Source organism: Anthonomus grandis, chromosome 11 (assembly GCF_022605725.1).
Source record: "Anthonomus grandis grandis chromosome 11, icAntGran1.3, whole genome shotgun sequence".
NCBI classification, from domain to species: Eukaryota; Metazoa; Arthropoda; class Insecta; order Coleoptera; family Curculionidae; genus Anthonomus; species Anthonomus grandis.
Window position 1 is genome coordinate 9850332 of NC_065556.1, and position 18483 is coordinate 9868814.

The 18483-nt window shown below is 32.1% G+C and overlaps 1 protein-coding gene across 4 annotated transcripts in view; it reads right to left on the reverse strand.

Annotated features, from left to right (window-relative positions):
* LOC126741951 (zinc finger protein 675-like) overlaps nucleotides 1-18483 on the reverse strand; it is a 252011-nt gene that overhangs the window by 84742 nt on the left and 148786 nt on the right. For 3 of the 4 annotated variants that reach the window (XM_050448429.1, XM_050448430.1, XM_050448432.1), the window contains exon 10: nucleotides 3422-3493. The exons of the other annotated variant lie outside the window; for it this stretch is intronic. In XM_050448429.1, coding sequence (XP_050304386.1) covers nucleotides 3422-3493 — 72 coding nt within the window. The remainder of the gene's footprint in view (nucleotides 1-3421; nucleotides 3494-18483) is intronic. 4 annotated transcript variants of the gene reach the window in all.

The window sequence follows — 18483 nt, forward strand, 5'->3', positions numbered from 1 at the left end:
AAATGCGAAAGCGCCTGGCGTATATGGCATACCCAACTTCTGGTGGAAAAAACTAGAAATAACTAATTTGGCTCAAGCTTACAATAATTTAATGAACGACAGCCAAAATATACCTGAATGGCTGACAAAAGGGAAAACAGATCTTATACCAAAAAGTGAAGGATACCTACTTAAACACTATGTTTAAAATACTGGAAAATAAAATCAGTAAGAGTTTTTATATAAGATGCAAAAGAATAACTTATTCCAGATGAGTAGAAAGGATGTGTAAAAGATTCCTATGGATTTAAAGATTACCTCCTCATGAGTAATGTGATTCAAAAAAGTGTAAAAACTAAAGAAAAAGTCTCTTAATAGCATATATTGATTACAAGAAAGCTTTTCATAGCATCCCCATAACTGGATAATTGAAGTCAGGAACATATCCAGTAATAATTTCGTTCATACGCAGAGTCATTCCCGCCTGAAAAACTAATGTCTATCTGATGAACGAATCAAGTCTAATTACAATTAAAGATACTATTATTATTAAAACTGGTATCTGTCAAGAAAACTCTCTATCCCCAAGGCTTTTCTGTATAACATTGTTTTCATTAAATTTGATTTCAAATAGTCCAAATACTGGATGTAAATGCAAGAATGAAACCTAAAAAACAAGTCATTTGTTATACAAGATATCCCAGCGAAAACGAAATAGGCATTTTCAATGTGAAAAACATTTTTTTTCAAAAACCTCGGATACGTCGATTTTATTTTCGAGGACAATTTTTAATGAGCAAGGTATCCTCATGCCTGTTTAATAGCGGGTGGGATCATTCCTAAAATCTTAAATGGAAAGAAGGTTCATGTGATACCTTATTTTAAATGTCATTTAATTCTGGATACAACTGCCAGGTTTGAAGTGGCTGCTATCATTGTCTATAATAATAAAATAATCTTTTTTATAATAATAAAATATTAATTTATATTTATATTATTTTATAATAATAAAATAATCGCCTTTAGCCCTACATCCCCCTACGAGCGGATAAAATAACCCCTAAAATGTATTAAATTAGTATATTAAATTTATAATAATCGCCAAAGGCAGGCGCCTGTCACCTAATTTAAATGTTTGTTTTCCTTAATTTTAATAAATACTTTAAAGTGACTGAGGCCTTTTTCTAATAATAATAGCTAGGAACATTTGCAAGATTCGCTAAGATACCGCCGCCCTTGGAAGTTCCCGATAACTTTCAATATATCTGAACTTAAAATATCAATAAAAAGAACCACAATTTGAGACTGGGGGTACAATGATACAAAAGCTTAGAACTAATATACACCTAAATAATAGTACATAATCAGTAATAGTCATAAAATTAGGTGCAAAATTTCTAGCTTTTAACCTTACCAACAAACATTCGAAATAACAAAGAAATTTACAAATTATATTAGGCATTCTGTGCGGATTATTTAAAATTTACATGTCTTTTGTCACATGCAGAAACGAATAAATATACTTAATGAAACAAATAATAAAATCTTACATATTTCATGTAGAAATAAAAGATTAAATAAGAGAAATTAGTATACTAAAAGCAAAAGAGAAAAGACAAAAGTGAACTGTATATTAGTTACTTTAGACTGTATAATTTAACATATCACTCTTTTACTGGCAGACTGAAAATTCAAAATTATACATAATTATTTCTACTTACATAATAGTTAATACAAAGACATTTTTGCAGTAAGCAAAGGTACGCAAAAGACATATACATAGCGTTAATAACGTCAAATAGGGGTATTATTATCACCGGCCTGGGCACATTCAATAGGTAGCGGACACAATTTATTTATCGCACGTTGGACGACACCATTATTTGTACGAACACTAACTACACGCACAGCACTGACACTACCAGAATGTAGGTCGATGATTCGCCCTCTTTTTCACTGCGAGTTTGGTAAATTGCCCTCCTTAAGTAGAACTAGGGAGCCTAGTAGTTCGGTATGCGGGGGCTTGACTTCCATTTGTACCTTTGATGCAGGCTATACAAAAACTCCGATGACCATCAGGACCAGAAATATTGCGCCAGTTTCTGCATGTGTTGGTATTGGGATAGTCGATTGTGATTTTGGGTTAATTTCAGGGATTTTTGATTTTTAACGGGCTTGACGAGCGAAATTTCAGACATGTTTGCCTAAGGACCAATATTTTTCTGTTTTTTTTTTAATTATTAGTATTATTACACCTATATATCTTTACATTCAAATTATCTATAGATCGCATGTACATAATATAAATAATAGATTTATCATTTATATATTATAGCCATCAGATGTTCAAAAGTAGCAGGGGCATTGCACAGTTCAAGTGGCATCACGTTAAATTGCCATAATCCAGCACCCTCCGTGAAAGCCATCTTTTCCCGTTCTTTAAGGGCCAACTCAACTTGCCAGTATCCACTTTTCAAGTCTAACGTGGAAAAGATCTTCGATTCAGCCAGGATGTTTAAAGTATTATCAATGCGAAGAAAAGGATAGCTCTCCTTTTTAGTCGCGTTAAGCTGCTGTTAACCTACGAAGAATCTGGTCGCGCCATCTTCCTTTTTTACCAGTACCACCGGTGAAGACCATGGGCTGCTAGATGATTCTATGACGCCTTTCTTGGCCATACTCTCAATAATTTTATCAGCCCCCTCTCTTGGCCCGTAGTAGTCTTCGGGCTGTCTGCGACATGGGGTGAGCATTTCCTGTATTGATCTTGCGCTGGACTATGTTGATCCGTCCTTTCTTTCCTCTATAAGAAACATCTCGATATCTATGGACCAAATGTCTCAGCCTCCTTCTTTGCTCTGGCCTTACTTAGACCGGTGTTCGACAAAGATATCAGCTTTTCTAATTCTTTCGGAATGGCTTCTCCGTTGATGTCCACATCCGCAACTTATCGAAGTAATACTACAAGTAATAGAAAACTAACTGCAGAGTAGTGTCCTAACCCGTGCTCTTCTCTAACAGCACAGGATAATGATGAAATTCATTGTCGTCACAGAAATACTCGTCACTACTTCATCGTCCGTGGTCTTGCTATGAAGGCAGCCGTCAGAAAATCTCAAACCCTTCTGGTATTAAAGCTTCCTCCGAAAGTAGAACTCGAACATTGCAATCCCTTTCACGATCCAAAACAACTTCCTCATCATCTATTTTCGGGACTCCCTGCTTAAAGACACTTGATGATTTTGACATATTAAAGACACTTCATGACATTTCGTTTTAGATATATTTTTTAGCAGTTTTTTTTGTTTAACTGAGACATTGTTTTTAAATGGTGCAGGCAATAGAACATCTTTTAAGCGATCTAAATAGTTTTTAGGTAATAAAAAGGAAAAAATCTTTCAATGGGAGTAATATGAAAAATAAAAATTAAAACACAACTCACTTGACTCTTGGATCTAGATGTATTTGAAGTTGCAGAAGTTCCATTTCTCAGAGGTCTTGCTTTATAAGGAACCTACAAAAAACAATATCATACAATTTACTCTATTAGGTTTTATAGCTTTCAATTAAGTCACATCTCTAATACCAAATTTGAAATAAAGATGTATATCAATGTATCACATTATTATATTGTATTACAATTATTTATATCATTACATTATGATTGTTTTACACAATTCAGTTTGAAAATATATGAAAATAAATCGAAACTAAATGCAAAATTTAAATAATGGTTATTTCCAATTTTGTTCATGTACAAAAATAGTTAATGACAAGTTACTAACAGAAATAAAATTTTACATTTAATTAACATATTGTAACTTAATTTAAATAAACTCAGGAACAGCCTTGCGTCAAAAATAAACTCCTTTTTTTCTCAACGTTAGGCCACACTTTTTTCATCTGAAACTAATTGGCTGTCTACTTTTCAACTGTCTCTAAGATGAATAAAAAATAAATAACCTTTTACAATTTGATAATATAGAGTTGTCATTTAAAATATTTAGGTAATTTTCAATTCTGTCACTTGAGTTAAACTTAAATTGCTACCTTCGTTTTAATTAGTAGAGCAGAGTCCTTGTACTAGGTGGATTTTAAAAAGGAAATGTTGGTGTTGTCGAAGAATTCGCTGAATGGTACTTCTTGTAATAGTGCGAATAGAAACATAAGGATTTTCTACAACAAAACCCAACACAGATATATTTTCCTCATTTCTTGCTGCCATTTGATGATGAAAATCTTTCAAATTTGGAAATGATCCAGTGCGCATTTTCTCTTCCAGTCTAGAAAACGACTTATATGACGGTGTAGGACGATTAGAAAAACGTTCTCCATAAACTATTTCTGCTTCACGACAATTTTTTTACACTCTCCTTAAATAACAAGCATATTGACATCTTCATTTGGAGGAAAAATTTGCGGCATTATGCAAGGCAATAGCAAAACGATACAAAAAGGCAACAAAAATGAATATTGAAAATAATAGAATACCAAAACTGATATTGCCAATTTAAAGAGTTCATGTATTTAACCTTAAATTTTTTTTATAGCATTTAAAAACACCTTTTACCTTAATATTTTAAACTGAAGACCAAGTTAAATTATTTTTTACAGATTCAATAATACACTATGCTGCTGATAATTTTTAATTAGTGTCACTAGTGTTTATGTAAATTATTTGTGTTAGTGTGAATTATTCAAATAAAATACTAATAACTTGAAGATTTTCTAACAAAGGCATGATAAGAAAATCAATAAAAGATATTCTGTACCCTAATATTAGTGGTGCCATTTAAAAAAGAAATTGGGATGGTTTTTAGAGGAGGAATTAGTCGGGGGTAATTTTTTAAAAAAATTTTGTGTAGTCCTATATCTTATGTCCTATAACTATTAAAATAATATATATAAATACATTTTCTTAAAAATCTTTATATTTAAAAATAAAAAAGTTATAGCATGTGACGTTGATTGTGTGACACCCTGTATATACAGTATGTCTACTTAAGTTTGGAACATATGAGAATCTTTTATTTTTAGTTTCATGTAAAAAAATATTCTGTATAAAAGGTCCAAAACCTTAAATCCAATAATGAAATATCAAATATATTTAGTGGTATAAGAGCTTTTCTTCTTTTAAGCAAAATCTGAATTTTGCTCAAAAGAAACGTACCTTTATTTTTAATAATGCGGAAAATCGTTATAAATAGAAGTTGGTTAGAACTAAAAACGATATTCAAATATGCACTTAAATCAATTTTTTTACAAATTTTTCTTAAACTAACTAGAGATACCGAACATTTTTATTTTATAACCTTTTCGTTCAGAAACTAATGACCAAATTTTCACAAAACAAAATAATTAATAATAAGAAGTAATCTCTTAATTTTATTAAAGACACTTATAACCTTTCAATTACTTAATGTCTATCTTGTAGCACTTAGAGATGCATTTAAATAAATAATACCACAATTATTAATGGTTGTAATAATTTAAACGAACATTATTAAAATTTTAAGAACATTAAGTTAAAGAACATTATTTTTTAGTAGCTCCTTCAATTCACTAATTTCTCAATACATCCAGCTTCTCTTTCAATACAGGTAATTGTTCTATCACAAAAGTTTTTCAATTACTTTTCTACTCATAACAGGAGTAATACTTTGAACAAATGAGCAACATCTGTAAATGACCTTTGAAAATATACCTTTTGCTTGGCTTTTACTCCCGCTTTTCCTTTTGCTTTAAATAACCCCATAAGAAAAAATCGAGTAGCGTCAAATCTGGAGAGGTAGGAAAGGTAGCCAAAAATTTCCGAAAACAGATATATAACTCTTCCATTAAACCAATTTTCCAAGTATTGCCTTACACCTATGATGTTGAAGCAGGAAAACGTCAAGCAGATCTAATTAATTCTCTAAGAAGAGTGAATAACGGTTTGATAAACGATTTAAAGATTTATGAAAAAAAGATCCAATTATTTTATTTCGGTAAATCCTACACCACACATTTATTTTAAATGCATACTGGTCGCGAGTTTTCATCTTAAAATTTCGATATCACTTCACTAAGGGCAATTTTGGGAACAGATTGTTTTAGAATTTTAAGCGTCTATCACCTCCTGGTCTTAACGTATAAATAAATTGAAGCTTGTTGAGGCTTGTAATGTACATGTCCATGCCATTGCCATTTCTTAGTAAATTTATTACTTACATTTTTAAAAGTGCTAAATTTGGTTAATATTTTCCTTACGGTACCATAGTGCAGTTTTCTCTCTGGGTGTCAGCTATTAAAAATTTCTGCAGCTTCTCAAAACGCTTTATAATTGTCACCAACAATTAACACAATTTCAATTTAATCATCAATGCGGCTGGTATTTCTACTAAATTTTATAAATACTTTCTTTGGAATACTAAATACAATGTTTTCAATCTCATTGTCAAAAACTTATTGCTATAAATAAATTATTTATCAGTGCATCCTAGATTTCACGTAATTACACTTCCATTGGCATTGTTATTATAAATAGGGAGAAAAATGCTACTTACCAGCAGGAGAAACTCGCATATCTGAATGTAATTTTTAGTTCTAAGCAACTTATTTTAATAACAATTTTTGTTATTGTCAAAAATTGACTAACTCTTGAACAAAATTAATATTTTGTTACAAACCGTATTTTCGTAAACGACTAATAAAATTTGATATTTGATTATTGCATTTAAGGTTTTGGACAATGCAGAACCTTTTATAAAGCATAACTTTTTTCCAAGAACTAGTAATAAAAAAGTTTCTCATATGTTGCCAACTTAACAAGACACACTGTATATACATAAATCGAGATATAATTTTTGTGGGCTCTATTAGAATTTCCAAAATAAGTAAATATGTATATTTTTGGCATTGTTTGAAAATATATATGTTATTCTCCAAAAAAAAAAAAACTAAAAAGTTACAGATTAAAAACTAGCAAGTATGGAACATTTTTTTAGAATATTATCTTCTATCGGAATATGTAAAAATATACCGCTAATCCAATCAAAATCAGGAAATTAAGGTAATTTCCTATTAAAATAAGACAATTTGTTTGGGCCTCATCATCTACGCCCGTCTTAAATGCATTTTCGACTTATTTCCAATCCACCTTTAAAGGCCCTTTGGAAAGGGCATCACAAATGTCACTATTCTGGCTACTAAGAAATTTACATGCCACGCAGACATTTTCGGTAGCAATTTTCCAGTATGTTAGAAATTCTAATTGAACCTCATATATTTAAAGATCAAAGCCTTATAACCATAACAGAATTTACAGGATTCCGTATCATACGTCGTGAGTTACCAGGTATTCATATAATTTCTGAAGGTTTAGTTCTGAGATATCTGAAGTTCCTGTCGAGTTCCGCAGTGACGTACAAGGAATTCTTCGAGACTTTGCCGGTATGATTACAACTGGAAATAAAGTAGGAGCTGTCAATAATGTAAGCCTGAAAATACGCTTAGAGAAAGACATTAATGTCAACCTTACTCCCTATCGCCTGGCTATTAATGAAAGGGAGGCAGTTCGCGAAATAATAGGAGATTTAATGACAAATAACATTATAAGACATTATAAGAAAATATTTTTAAGTGCGGTTTTCTTCAATCATCCTTAGGAAGAGAAGTCTCAGGTGAATGAGACCTGGGAAAATGAAAGTTGAAGCACGTCAGATGTTGCTGCGATTGTCAAGCAAGTTCGGTAGGGTACTTTAAGAAGGCTGCTCCCCAATTTGTTAATAGAACAGCATACATTACTCGTTTAACGAAACAGGGTGTAAAATTTCAATGAGGCCAAGAGCAGGAGGAGGCACGCAAATATGTAATCAATGTTTAACTTTCAGACCATTACTCGTCGTATACAACCAAAAGATACACCTGAACTGCATACTGATGCAAGTAGTCTAATAAGTATGACGTCGTATATGGCATATACGACGTCATACTTATTTAAAAACATAAAAATCAGCCAAAAGTTATCGCATATTTCAGCAGGAAGGACAACAGATAGTGAAGCCAAATACAATTCATAGAAATGGTGTTTGCAAACCTTGACGATAGTGCAAGATTTTAAAGACTATTGCACTTATCTACTTGGCATAACATTTATCGTTATTACCAATTACAATTCTATTAAGGCTACAGCTACCAAAAAGGACATGGTGCTCCGAATATAGATCGATTTTGAGATCGTATACACTTAAGTACTCTTCCCCATGTCAATTTGCTAAGCAGGAATCCTACCCATGCAATTCTTCGAGTCTCTGATAATATAACTGGGCATACATTGAATGTGTCAAAGAAATGAAGAGATTTAAAATTCATTACAAAAAATGAGGGATGGCACTTGATTCCAACCAGTATGTTGAAAAGAAAGAAATGTTATATCATAAACACGTCAATGCAGATGGAATAAGAATTGCTGGTTTTTCGACCTTTTCACATTCACTTTTAATCACATAAATACAGTCCACATTAAATCTCTCACTGAATTGTCTAAATTCACCTTGTGCTTAACTAAAAATATAAGTAATTAATAATAAAAAAAAAAAAAGAAACAAAAGAAAAAGTTTGGTTTTCTAACCAGATCAATCGATGTTGGATTCATTGCAAATTGTCCCATTGTCTCAATAAAAACCTCAGAAAGGGTTTTTAATGCTTCATTAAAAACCCTTTCCTCAGGACACTTTTTATTGCAAACAGATCCCGTTTCCACAAACTTCCTTACCAATTTTAGTACATAATTATGGCCTACGTTTTTGTCTGGATCTCGGTCATTAAATGCCCTGGCGCTTCTACGAACGCATCGATCGTGCCATAAGGAAAAATAATTTCTATTCTTTCGGCTAGCGTATACACCATTTTTAATTCTTCGCACTTCTTAATTTTAACCATCCATTGATGTTTAAATGTATTAAAAATGCTAGTTATTGCAGTGTTATTTTTGTACCTATTAGGTACTACAAAATCACTACTAAGATAATACGCCAATTATTATACTGCAAAAAATGTTGGGAAGAATTTCAAAATAGCATCAGATGTTTTCTCGCAAGTAATAGATGCATATTTAAACCAAAAATTTGGACCCAATAAACTGTTTATTATCATACATTTTTACTGGCAATAGCTTCAACTTGCATCCATTTTTTTGGCGAAGTAAGATCGAAAGTGGTTTGCCATTTAAAATAATGTGTGACACTATGAGGCAACGATTTGACCTACCAAAGTTTAAGTTGATAAAATGTATTTTACTATCACGCATTTTTGCTTACTATTCGCTTATAAGTCAACTGATTTTGTTTTTTTTTCGGTTTGGTTAGATAGATTGTACACCCTTCAAAATAATATATCACAGTTAGGACATAACCACTAGATAGCCACTTAGAACATTAAAAGGCTAGAATTAATAAGCAAAAACTTTGAGTTCAACATGTGCACAGGGGCAAGAGTGGTATTTTGTTTACAAACATATCAAAAGAGGAAATTTTCGGCTATATATCAACACATAATAATGTTAATTTCATTTATTGATGTTAGATTTTGAATTAAAAATAAAAAGTAGAAATAAATATATACAGATCGTGTTATCGTGAGCTACGTATTACCCAAAATAATGGCAACACCGCTTGGTTGCGGCTTGCAGGCGGCGGAATTTTTCGTTTTTATTTTTTGAACCGGGAGTCTGCAGACCTCACTTTGCTGTGTTACTGCACGTTGCATTAATAATTTTTGAGCGTTATTTTCGTGTTTTTTTTACTATGGCTTTTTATACCCCTTCCGAAAGAGTTCAACTAATTAAATGGTTTTATGGAGGCAATTTGGCAGTACAATGTAGAGATTTGTTTTCAGTGACATTTGAGAATAGACCGATTCCTTGTGCAAAAACGGTTTTAAATGTGGTTACACATTTTGAGGCATCTTTTTGTCTTCAAGTAAAAAATTCCACACAAAACGTCAAGAACCACCTGTTGAAGTGGTCCAGGATATAAAACGGCGGGAAGAAATGGTTTGCAGTACCCTAGAACTTGATTCGACACGGTCTACTAGAAGTGTTGGAGAGGAACTGGGAATGAGCAATAAAACTGTTGCTCGTATCTGGAAAAAAATATGGGTACAAATGTTTCAAGTACTCAAAAATTTTGGCTTTCTTTCCAAATGATGTGGTCATCAGGTTAACAAATTCAATTTCTCGAGATTGGGATGTTAAGTCTTAAAGACCAATTCTCAGTTGCTGTTCTCATTTCCCATCATAAATTAGAGCTTTATCAGGATTTTTTGCCTCTACATGACGTTATTAATTGGATCTTAGTCAGCTGCGGTCCTTGAATCTACACAATGGGTTACCAGGTCAAACCAGATAAATCGAATGTGTAATCAATGTTACGATTTCTGATTTGTTATTGTTATTCCGATTTTGGGACCAGTCATATTGGCTAATTTATATTATTTGATCGCTTCTTAATTTATTAATTATTTTCTAGTGTTTAAAGTCCCTTCTCGGCAATTTAAAATTAATGTAATATGCATATCTATCTAAACATTAATTTATTCAGTACCCTTTTAAGTGAAAATTGACCAGTATTCGCAAATTTTTATAATATAGTGTTGTTAATAATAGAACCTGATTTTGTGTTTTACTATGTTTTAAATTTCCTCACATCCTTTTTGTTTATGTGAGAACCAATTTGGCAATTAAAGGTTCTTTCAACTGCACTTTAAATAAACCATGGTTGCACAGACTTATTAAGACTTGGGGCCACTGGAGCAAATTATGAACTGATGGCGGGCCGGCCACCAGAAGTATAGGTAAATAAAGACAATAAAAAATTGATCATAATGTATTAAAATTAAAAAAGATTGTTTTAATTTGAAGCGTGGCACTGCATAGTGCTTACAATTTTTTTTTACATTTGGCTCAAATTTACTTGTAGCAACACGTAAAAATGCTTCCAAACTTTCATTTGCAAGACGGTTTCGATTTTTTATTTTATTATTATTTAGTATTGAAAAAGTTTGTTCACATACATATATAGGTAGAACCAAATGAGCTGGCACATTTCAGAGCGTTTATGCACAACTCTTTGTACATATTTTTATCAATGCAGCAGTAAAAAGCAAGTCTCCTACGTTGAATTTGTTGCGTAAATCTTGGTCGTTTTGAATATCGATAATTTCTAACTGCATTGACTCTGGCGCATTTTCAACTGAAATTATGAAAAGATTGCTGAATATGCCCAACAGAGGAATCACTTTATTAAACTCCGAAAATTTGGTGTATAATGCAGTGAAACTGCATGAGCGTTTATGTTTTTTTCTTGCAGATGCTTTTTCAGCAAAGTAACCAGTCCGGAATTGACACCAATCATCGAAGGAGCACCGTCAGTCGCAACTCCCGATAATTTTCATAACTCCAAATCAGTTTTTGAGCACTCATCTAGAAGTACATTCAGTATAAAAGTAAAATGTTTTATATTATTAGATATCCATGGCATAAAATTTTTATTTTTAAACCATTTGTGTCAAAAGCATGTTTATTTATTAAATTCAATACATTTTTATTAAAATTTAATTCACTCTATTTGCTCAGTATCCCTGCGAAAATCCTCAAAATAATTTTTTTATAATTACAGTATTTTAAATGTTGTACTTAGTTTTGTAGTTTTGGAAAATTTGTTATAGCGTATACTAAATTAAGTTGGTTATAGGTCTTGACACTGGTGTACAAACAGCTCTAATCGCATCAATGAAATTTGAGCTATTTATCAACAAATTATAGTGTGTAGGTTCAGTTATTAATGGCTTCAGGTTGTCTAATCTGTTCAGGTGTAATTTGTTTGTAGAGTTTTTTTATTTTTTTTTTTAGTTTTTTGTTTGTTTTTTGACATTTACAAAAAATACAAACTTGTCCCTGATATTCTTTCTTGCTATTTTTATAATCATCATTGATCCAACTAGTTGCAATTTCTAGTACGCGGATATGTGTTAAAAGGTGGAGCAAGACTCATTGTGTTAAGCATAGAAAACTCTACAAAGGAATCAAGGAAAGGTACCCCAAGCTTTAATCTTAATCGGATAATCTGTACAATGTTATTGGTTATACCAAGTAACGAACGGTAAGCTTACTGTATCTTACGAGAGAATCGACATCCTCCAGAAAGGAAACAAGGTGTGTGCTAAGTGTAGTGGACCATATGATGAAAGATTGTAATGTTAATAGTGTTAAGTGTATAAATTTTGTTACATCTAATGAAAAAATCGGCCTTAGTCTTAATGTGAATCACGTTTCTTGGGACGTTAATAAGTGTAATTCTTATAAGAGAATTGAAGAATTTCAATAAGTACATTAGCAACTAGACTTAGATATTGTACTTAGCACTAGTATAGTTTACTTTAATTGCCAGGGTTATCTAAACAACAAAGATAGCATTGTCTTATTGGTAAATAATTGGAAGCCCAAGATCTTACTATTGAGTGAGACTCACGTAACCCGTGAAATTGAACCATGCGAGCTGACCATTGATGCGTACAGGTTGCAACAATGTATGCGTGATAACAGTAGAACAGGCGTCATGGCTCTAATAAGAGGTGATATTAAATATAAGGTTAAATCTGTAGTGTCTGATGGAGGCTATGTTTGATTGTTGTCTGTCGAGCTGTCTCTGAGTGGCATTAACTATTTGTGTTCAGTTTTTTATCATTCACCTCAGAATGAAGATGCCAAATTTATAAATTTTTTTGAAGATTACTTAGAACAAGTTAATGATTTTAATGGTACTAAAATTATTGATGGCGACTTTAATTTTGACTTATTAAAAAACTCTTTTTCTGGTAACACAATTCTAAATAGCAATAATATTAATGGATTTAACCAAATAATAAAGACACCAACTAGAATAACTCCAAGAAGTCAGACACTCATTGATTATTTAATTTCAGATGATAAACATCTTCCGCATAAAGTCCATCTAACACCTAAAAGTAGCGATCATTCCATTGTATCCATCACTATTGGTAATAAACAAAAAGAACAGCCTATAGATATCATAAGATATCAAAGGTCTCTTAAAAATTATAATTGCAATAAACTTCAGGAGGAAATGCTTACTATCAATTGGAATAAAATTGTACAGATGTCAACTTACTAGCCGATAGCTTTGTTGCGGATATTCAAAACATTTCAAGAGTGGAAAAGGAAACATTTTATATGCAATGCATAGATAGTAATAAAAATAATCCAAAAGAACTCTGGAGAAATTTGAAGATTCTTTTGCCCGGAAAGAACCAAAATTTCCGAATGAAATACTTTTTGATAATATCAAATGCACACATGAAGCTGAAATTCCACAGAGATTCAATAATTATTTAGTGAATACTATTGAAGATATTGTTTAAAATATACCTCAAGCGGCAAATGGATTAACGGATATTACAAGAACCCCGGTACCAAATAGTATAATGACAAAATTTAATAAGGTTTCCATGGCAAGAATGAAGGAAATACTCAAAGATCTAAAAAATTTTGGTAGGGGTGAAACTGGTATTTTAAAGAAGGTTCTGTGTGATGTGATTTATACTGTTGGTGATCGTTTTTTGGATATTGTTAATACCTCATTGAGTACTGTCATCTTTCCAGAATCCTGGAAGATGTTTACTGTTGTTCCTGTTCCCAAAGTACAGGTTCACAAAACATGAAAATGAATTTCGACCTATTAATCTTGTGCCAGTCTATGAGAAACTTCTAGAAGTTTGTGTGAAAGAACAACTTCTTGACCATTAGAAGAATAATAAATTGATTGTCCCGGTTCAGTCAGGCTTTCATGAGAATCATGTGAGTCTGTTCTTATAATTATAGTTAATAATTTTCTTAAAGCCCTAGACCAGTCTGATGGCCTCGTTTTAGCTGTGTTTTTAGATTTTAAAAGAGCATTTGAAGCATATCAGAGTCAGTAGGGAACTTTTAATTTAAAAAATATTTGACATAGTAATATGAAATAACGTATTATACCTGATTTAGTATTTATTATCCATTATTATCCATATTCTTAAGGTTTTTTTTGTTTAAATCAATAATGCTTTTTTAGAATTTACTTAACAAAAAATAAAAAACTAGCATACGCCCATGAACTCGCCACATTTACCTCCTGTCTCACTTATGCAATATACCCCGGAGATGCAGGCCTGTCGAGACTCAATACACAAACGAGATATGAGATTTTATGATGCCGAATAAAACTTACAGAAAAGGGCAACAACACTTCTGTTTCTAAATAAATAATTTGTTTTTTAACTTGTGTTTTAAAATATATTGTAGCGTTTTTACCCGTTAGTTAGATGTTAATTAAAGCATTCAATGCATAAAAATAGTCAAATGATTTTTTACACCCTTACATTACTAAACATGATCACTAAGACTATAATAAATAGAAAATAGTAATCAGTAAATATTTAGCAAATTTACTTAGCTTAGCATTTGAAAAAGATCAATTCTACACAAAAGACTCCTTTGAAGTAGTCGCGCAATTGCAAAATTTTAAAATTCCAAATGACTTTATTCTAATATCATTAGATGTAATAACTTTATTTACCAACATACCAACTGATTTAATTAAAAATATAGTCCAAAATAAATGGCACCTTATCAGAGACCACTGTAATATCCCTTTAGAAGAATTTTTAAGTCTTTTAGAGTTTGCATTTGAAAATAGTTATTTCACTTTCAATAATATATATTACAAACAAATTTATGGTCTTGGAATGGGCAACTGTCTATCACCTATATGTTCTGATCTGATTATGTCAGAATTACAGAAATATTGTATGGGGAAAATAAAATTTAGGTTACCATTTTTAAAAAAATTCGTTGACGACATTGCCACGTGTATTCCAAAAACTGAAATAGAAAACATAAAAAGTACATTTAACAGTTTCCACCCTAAATTACAGTTCACTATAGAGTGTGAAACAAATAACAAACTTCCATTTCTAGACATTCTATTAATCAGAACAGAAGATAATACAATCATAACTGATTGGTATCACAAACCCACTTTCTCTGAGAGATTTCTTAACTACCAATCAAATCACTCATTTAAACAAAAATTAAATATAATTAGTAACCTAAAATCCCGCGCAATAGCCTTATCTTACTCCAGTTTTCGTAAAAAAAATATTAACAAAATTAGAGATATTTTACTAAAAAACAATTTTTCCTCATAAACTATTAAACAAAATCCTAAACAACAACCCTACACCTATTAAAGTTAAAAAAACCAAAACCATAAATTTGCAAAAATTCCTTATGTCAAAGGTTTGTCTGAAAGGCTATCAGGAGTTGTTTCTGATGATAAAGTCAAAATAGCGTTCAAAAATGAAAATACTATCAACAAATACTTCTCAAAACTCAACGATAAAACACCAAATGAGTTACAAAGTGGCGTGGTTTATAAAATACCCTGTTCTGATTGTCAAGGCTGTATGTGGGTCAAACGGGCAGGTACTTAAAAACCATAATTAGCGAACACGAAAGAAGCGTAAAACCAACGAACTACGCAGCATCTGGGAAGACTGCTCTAGCAGAACACTCCTTCAATCAACAACACCAATTTGATTTTAACAGCACTCGGATCACTGGCAGAGAATCAAATTATAAAAAAAGAATTTTACTAGAAATGGTTAATACAAAAAAGTATAAAGAAAGTATTAATAAAAAACAAGACACCGATGATCTAAGTGCAAGTTACTATAATTTAATTAATTTACTACCAAAAAGATAAAACTAAAACATAAAATTTTTTTTTTGTCAAAGAGTGTATGTCCCAAATTTAGATCTCACAGTGTATTAAAAAATTAAGTTTCTGGTTTTGAACGTATAGATACATACATCTTCCTTATCTACTAATCCTTAACTAATCAACATAACACTGAATCATAAAAATTAAATAAATAAACGCTCGAAAGAATAAAAACATTTGTTTCTTGGCTTATTGTTGATTCTAGTTTGCCCACAATAACACCTACAATTTAACCCATGTTAAAAATAATTCTACGCTCCTATTATAAATGTGTTTTAATTATAACTAGAGAAACCTAGACTTAGGTAAGAGGTGTAATGTATAAAAAATTAATTTTATATTGTTTTTTTTTATACAATTTTTTTAACGGATTGTACCTGAATGTAATTTTAACTGTGTCGTGATTTTTGTTTTAATTTTTGTACACTTAAAGAAGATTTATTTTAATAGTGTTTTTTATGTACTTGAAATTACTTTGTTTTATCTCTGTAATTACTTGAATTCATTTCAGTGTCCTGAGGATGACTTAATATAAGTCGAAACGTCGACATTTAGGTAAAAAGGTTTCTGTTTTATTTCTTACCCCACCCAACTACCCTCCGCAATATTGAAGATATTGGGTCACAAACACGAAACTGAATATAATAGAAATATTTATCTAAACTGTATTTATTTACTACAATTTATGTCCGATTTGAAAATCGCGCAATTGTTCCGACTTGAACTGGTCTCTCAGCGGCGCGGGCTTCTTATATACTCGGCAGACCATGGTTTATGAAGATGCTAAAGGCTTCCACTCGTCTCCAAAGATGTCCTGCGGTGTGCCAGCTTGTTTAGCCGCGATAATGACGAAGCACAGGTCATGTTCGCGGCGTTTATGAATTCCATAAGCTCATTTGGTCCCGACATGATTCCAAAGATGGAGAGTGTCGATATCGGCAGAAGGTTCCCCTCTTGCAGCTGGACCTCTTGCAAAAATAACATTCAACCCCTTTTGTCCAGAGAACGATACTGAGGAGTATAGGAGTTTGGAAATTGTTAGGCTTCTCAGATCGTCGGCAAGCAACTTCTCCTCTAGAAAACAAAAAGCGTTTCAAAGGTTCTTCTAGGCCGGCTTCTGATGTGCCGCCTTGTTACAAGATTAATTACGCTTTAGACGGGATCTGAAAAATCCTATCTTTTATTCATTTGGTTAAAATATTTAAAAATGACCTTGTTAAAAAATTTTCTTTCAAAACTTTATAAGTACGATTATGCTGACTGAGACACCCACCATAATTACAATTGCCTTCGATTTTTAATGGAATTCGCCAATTTTTTTCATTGAACCACTATCAATATTATCACCACTTTAATTTTTTGTTATTGTTTACAATATGCTGTGCATGGATCTATGTATGGGTTTTGGTTGGGCCCATAGCGGCTAAAGCATAAAGTATCGAGAGAAGTTCCTCAATCTCCGGTCTTGCGCCCAGATGTCTTTTGGACTACTTAAGCAGTTCCGCGACGCATCTGGGGGGTCTTTCCAGCTCCTGCGTCTGTCAAAAGTGAAAAGTGAAGTATCATCTCTCTCCGCTAGCACATTTTTAGCTAAATTAACACTAAAAACTAAAATTCATTAGTGTTTCTTCATTTTCAACCAAATATTTTTTTGAAGCAGGATGGTTCTTAGTGGTTCGATGCCTTTTGAAACTTCGTAAGTAGTTTTCACCGTTGGTGACATTTTATTTGGTGTTCCGTGTTTCCATTGAGAAATCTCTCTTAGGGCTCCTTAAATATGAAGTTGTAAACCGCCGGCCGTGACCCAGCAGTGATAAGGATTTCGTCCTGAGGCCAAAAAGCAGATAATTTCGCCGCCCTTAGCCTCGTCAACCCACATCATGCCTTAAGCCCTTGTGGTGAGAAATAACCCATAGCGGGCTCTCGCCCCCGAAAGAAGAACACCATGGAACTTGACCCGTAAGCTTACTATTTTTTTTTCTCTTTAATTGATTTTAACCATATTGTTTTAATTTCTTGGTCTTATGACTTAACATGATTTTATTATTTTATCACCTTCTCATTTTAATCTTTAAAACTTAAGTTATATTTATCTTATAATTATGTAAATTAAAACAATCAAATGTTACGCTTTATTATGTAATGCTTCCGAAGTGATCACATATATATCTTTTTTTTTTTTTTTGTTTATATTTTTAATAAAATTAGGTATATTTACCTTCCATGTAGATTTTGTTTACCCTACATTTGTTTACTTTAATTAAATCACTGTCTCTGATAAATTAAAACATTAACTTTAATGAACACTCTATTGAAATTGAGTTAATGTGTTTTACTACTGAGTGAGTGTGACTGAGACAACTGACCATAGAGAGAACCCACGAAGCCGGCCCGATAGGTTATTTTTTTATCATTTAATTTGACAGGGTTTCTGGAACGTATTAGATCTAGGGATTTGTTCTTATTGTTTAGAACTTTTGAATCAAGACTGTCGAACAAACTTAACTCCCTAGAAATAGTCCTTGTAAACCGGTTAGTCTTGCCGGACTATTCTTTATGTCATAACAGCCTCTTTGGTAACCACGTAGAAAATCTTTCTACCAGTCTCTTCATCGGTTGGTTATCTTGAGTGCTTGCCCGACACTGAAGTAGACCGGCGCAGCTCTTTTTTCCGAATTTCTTGAGG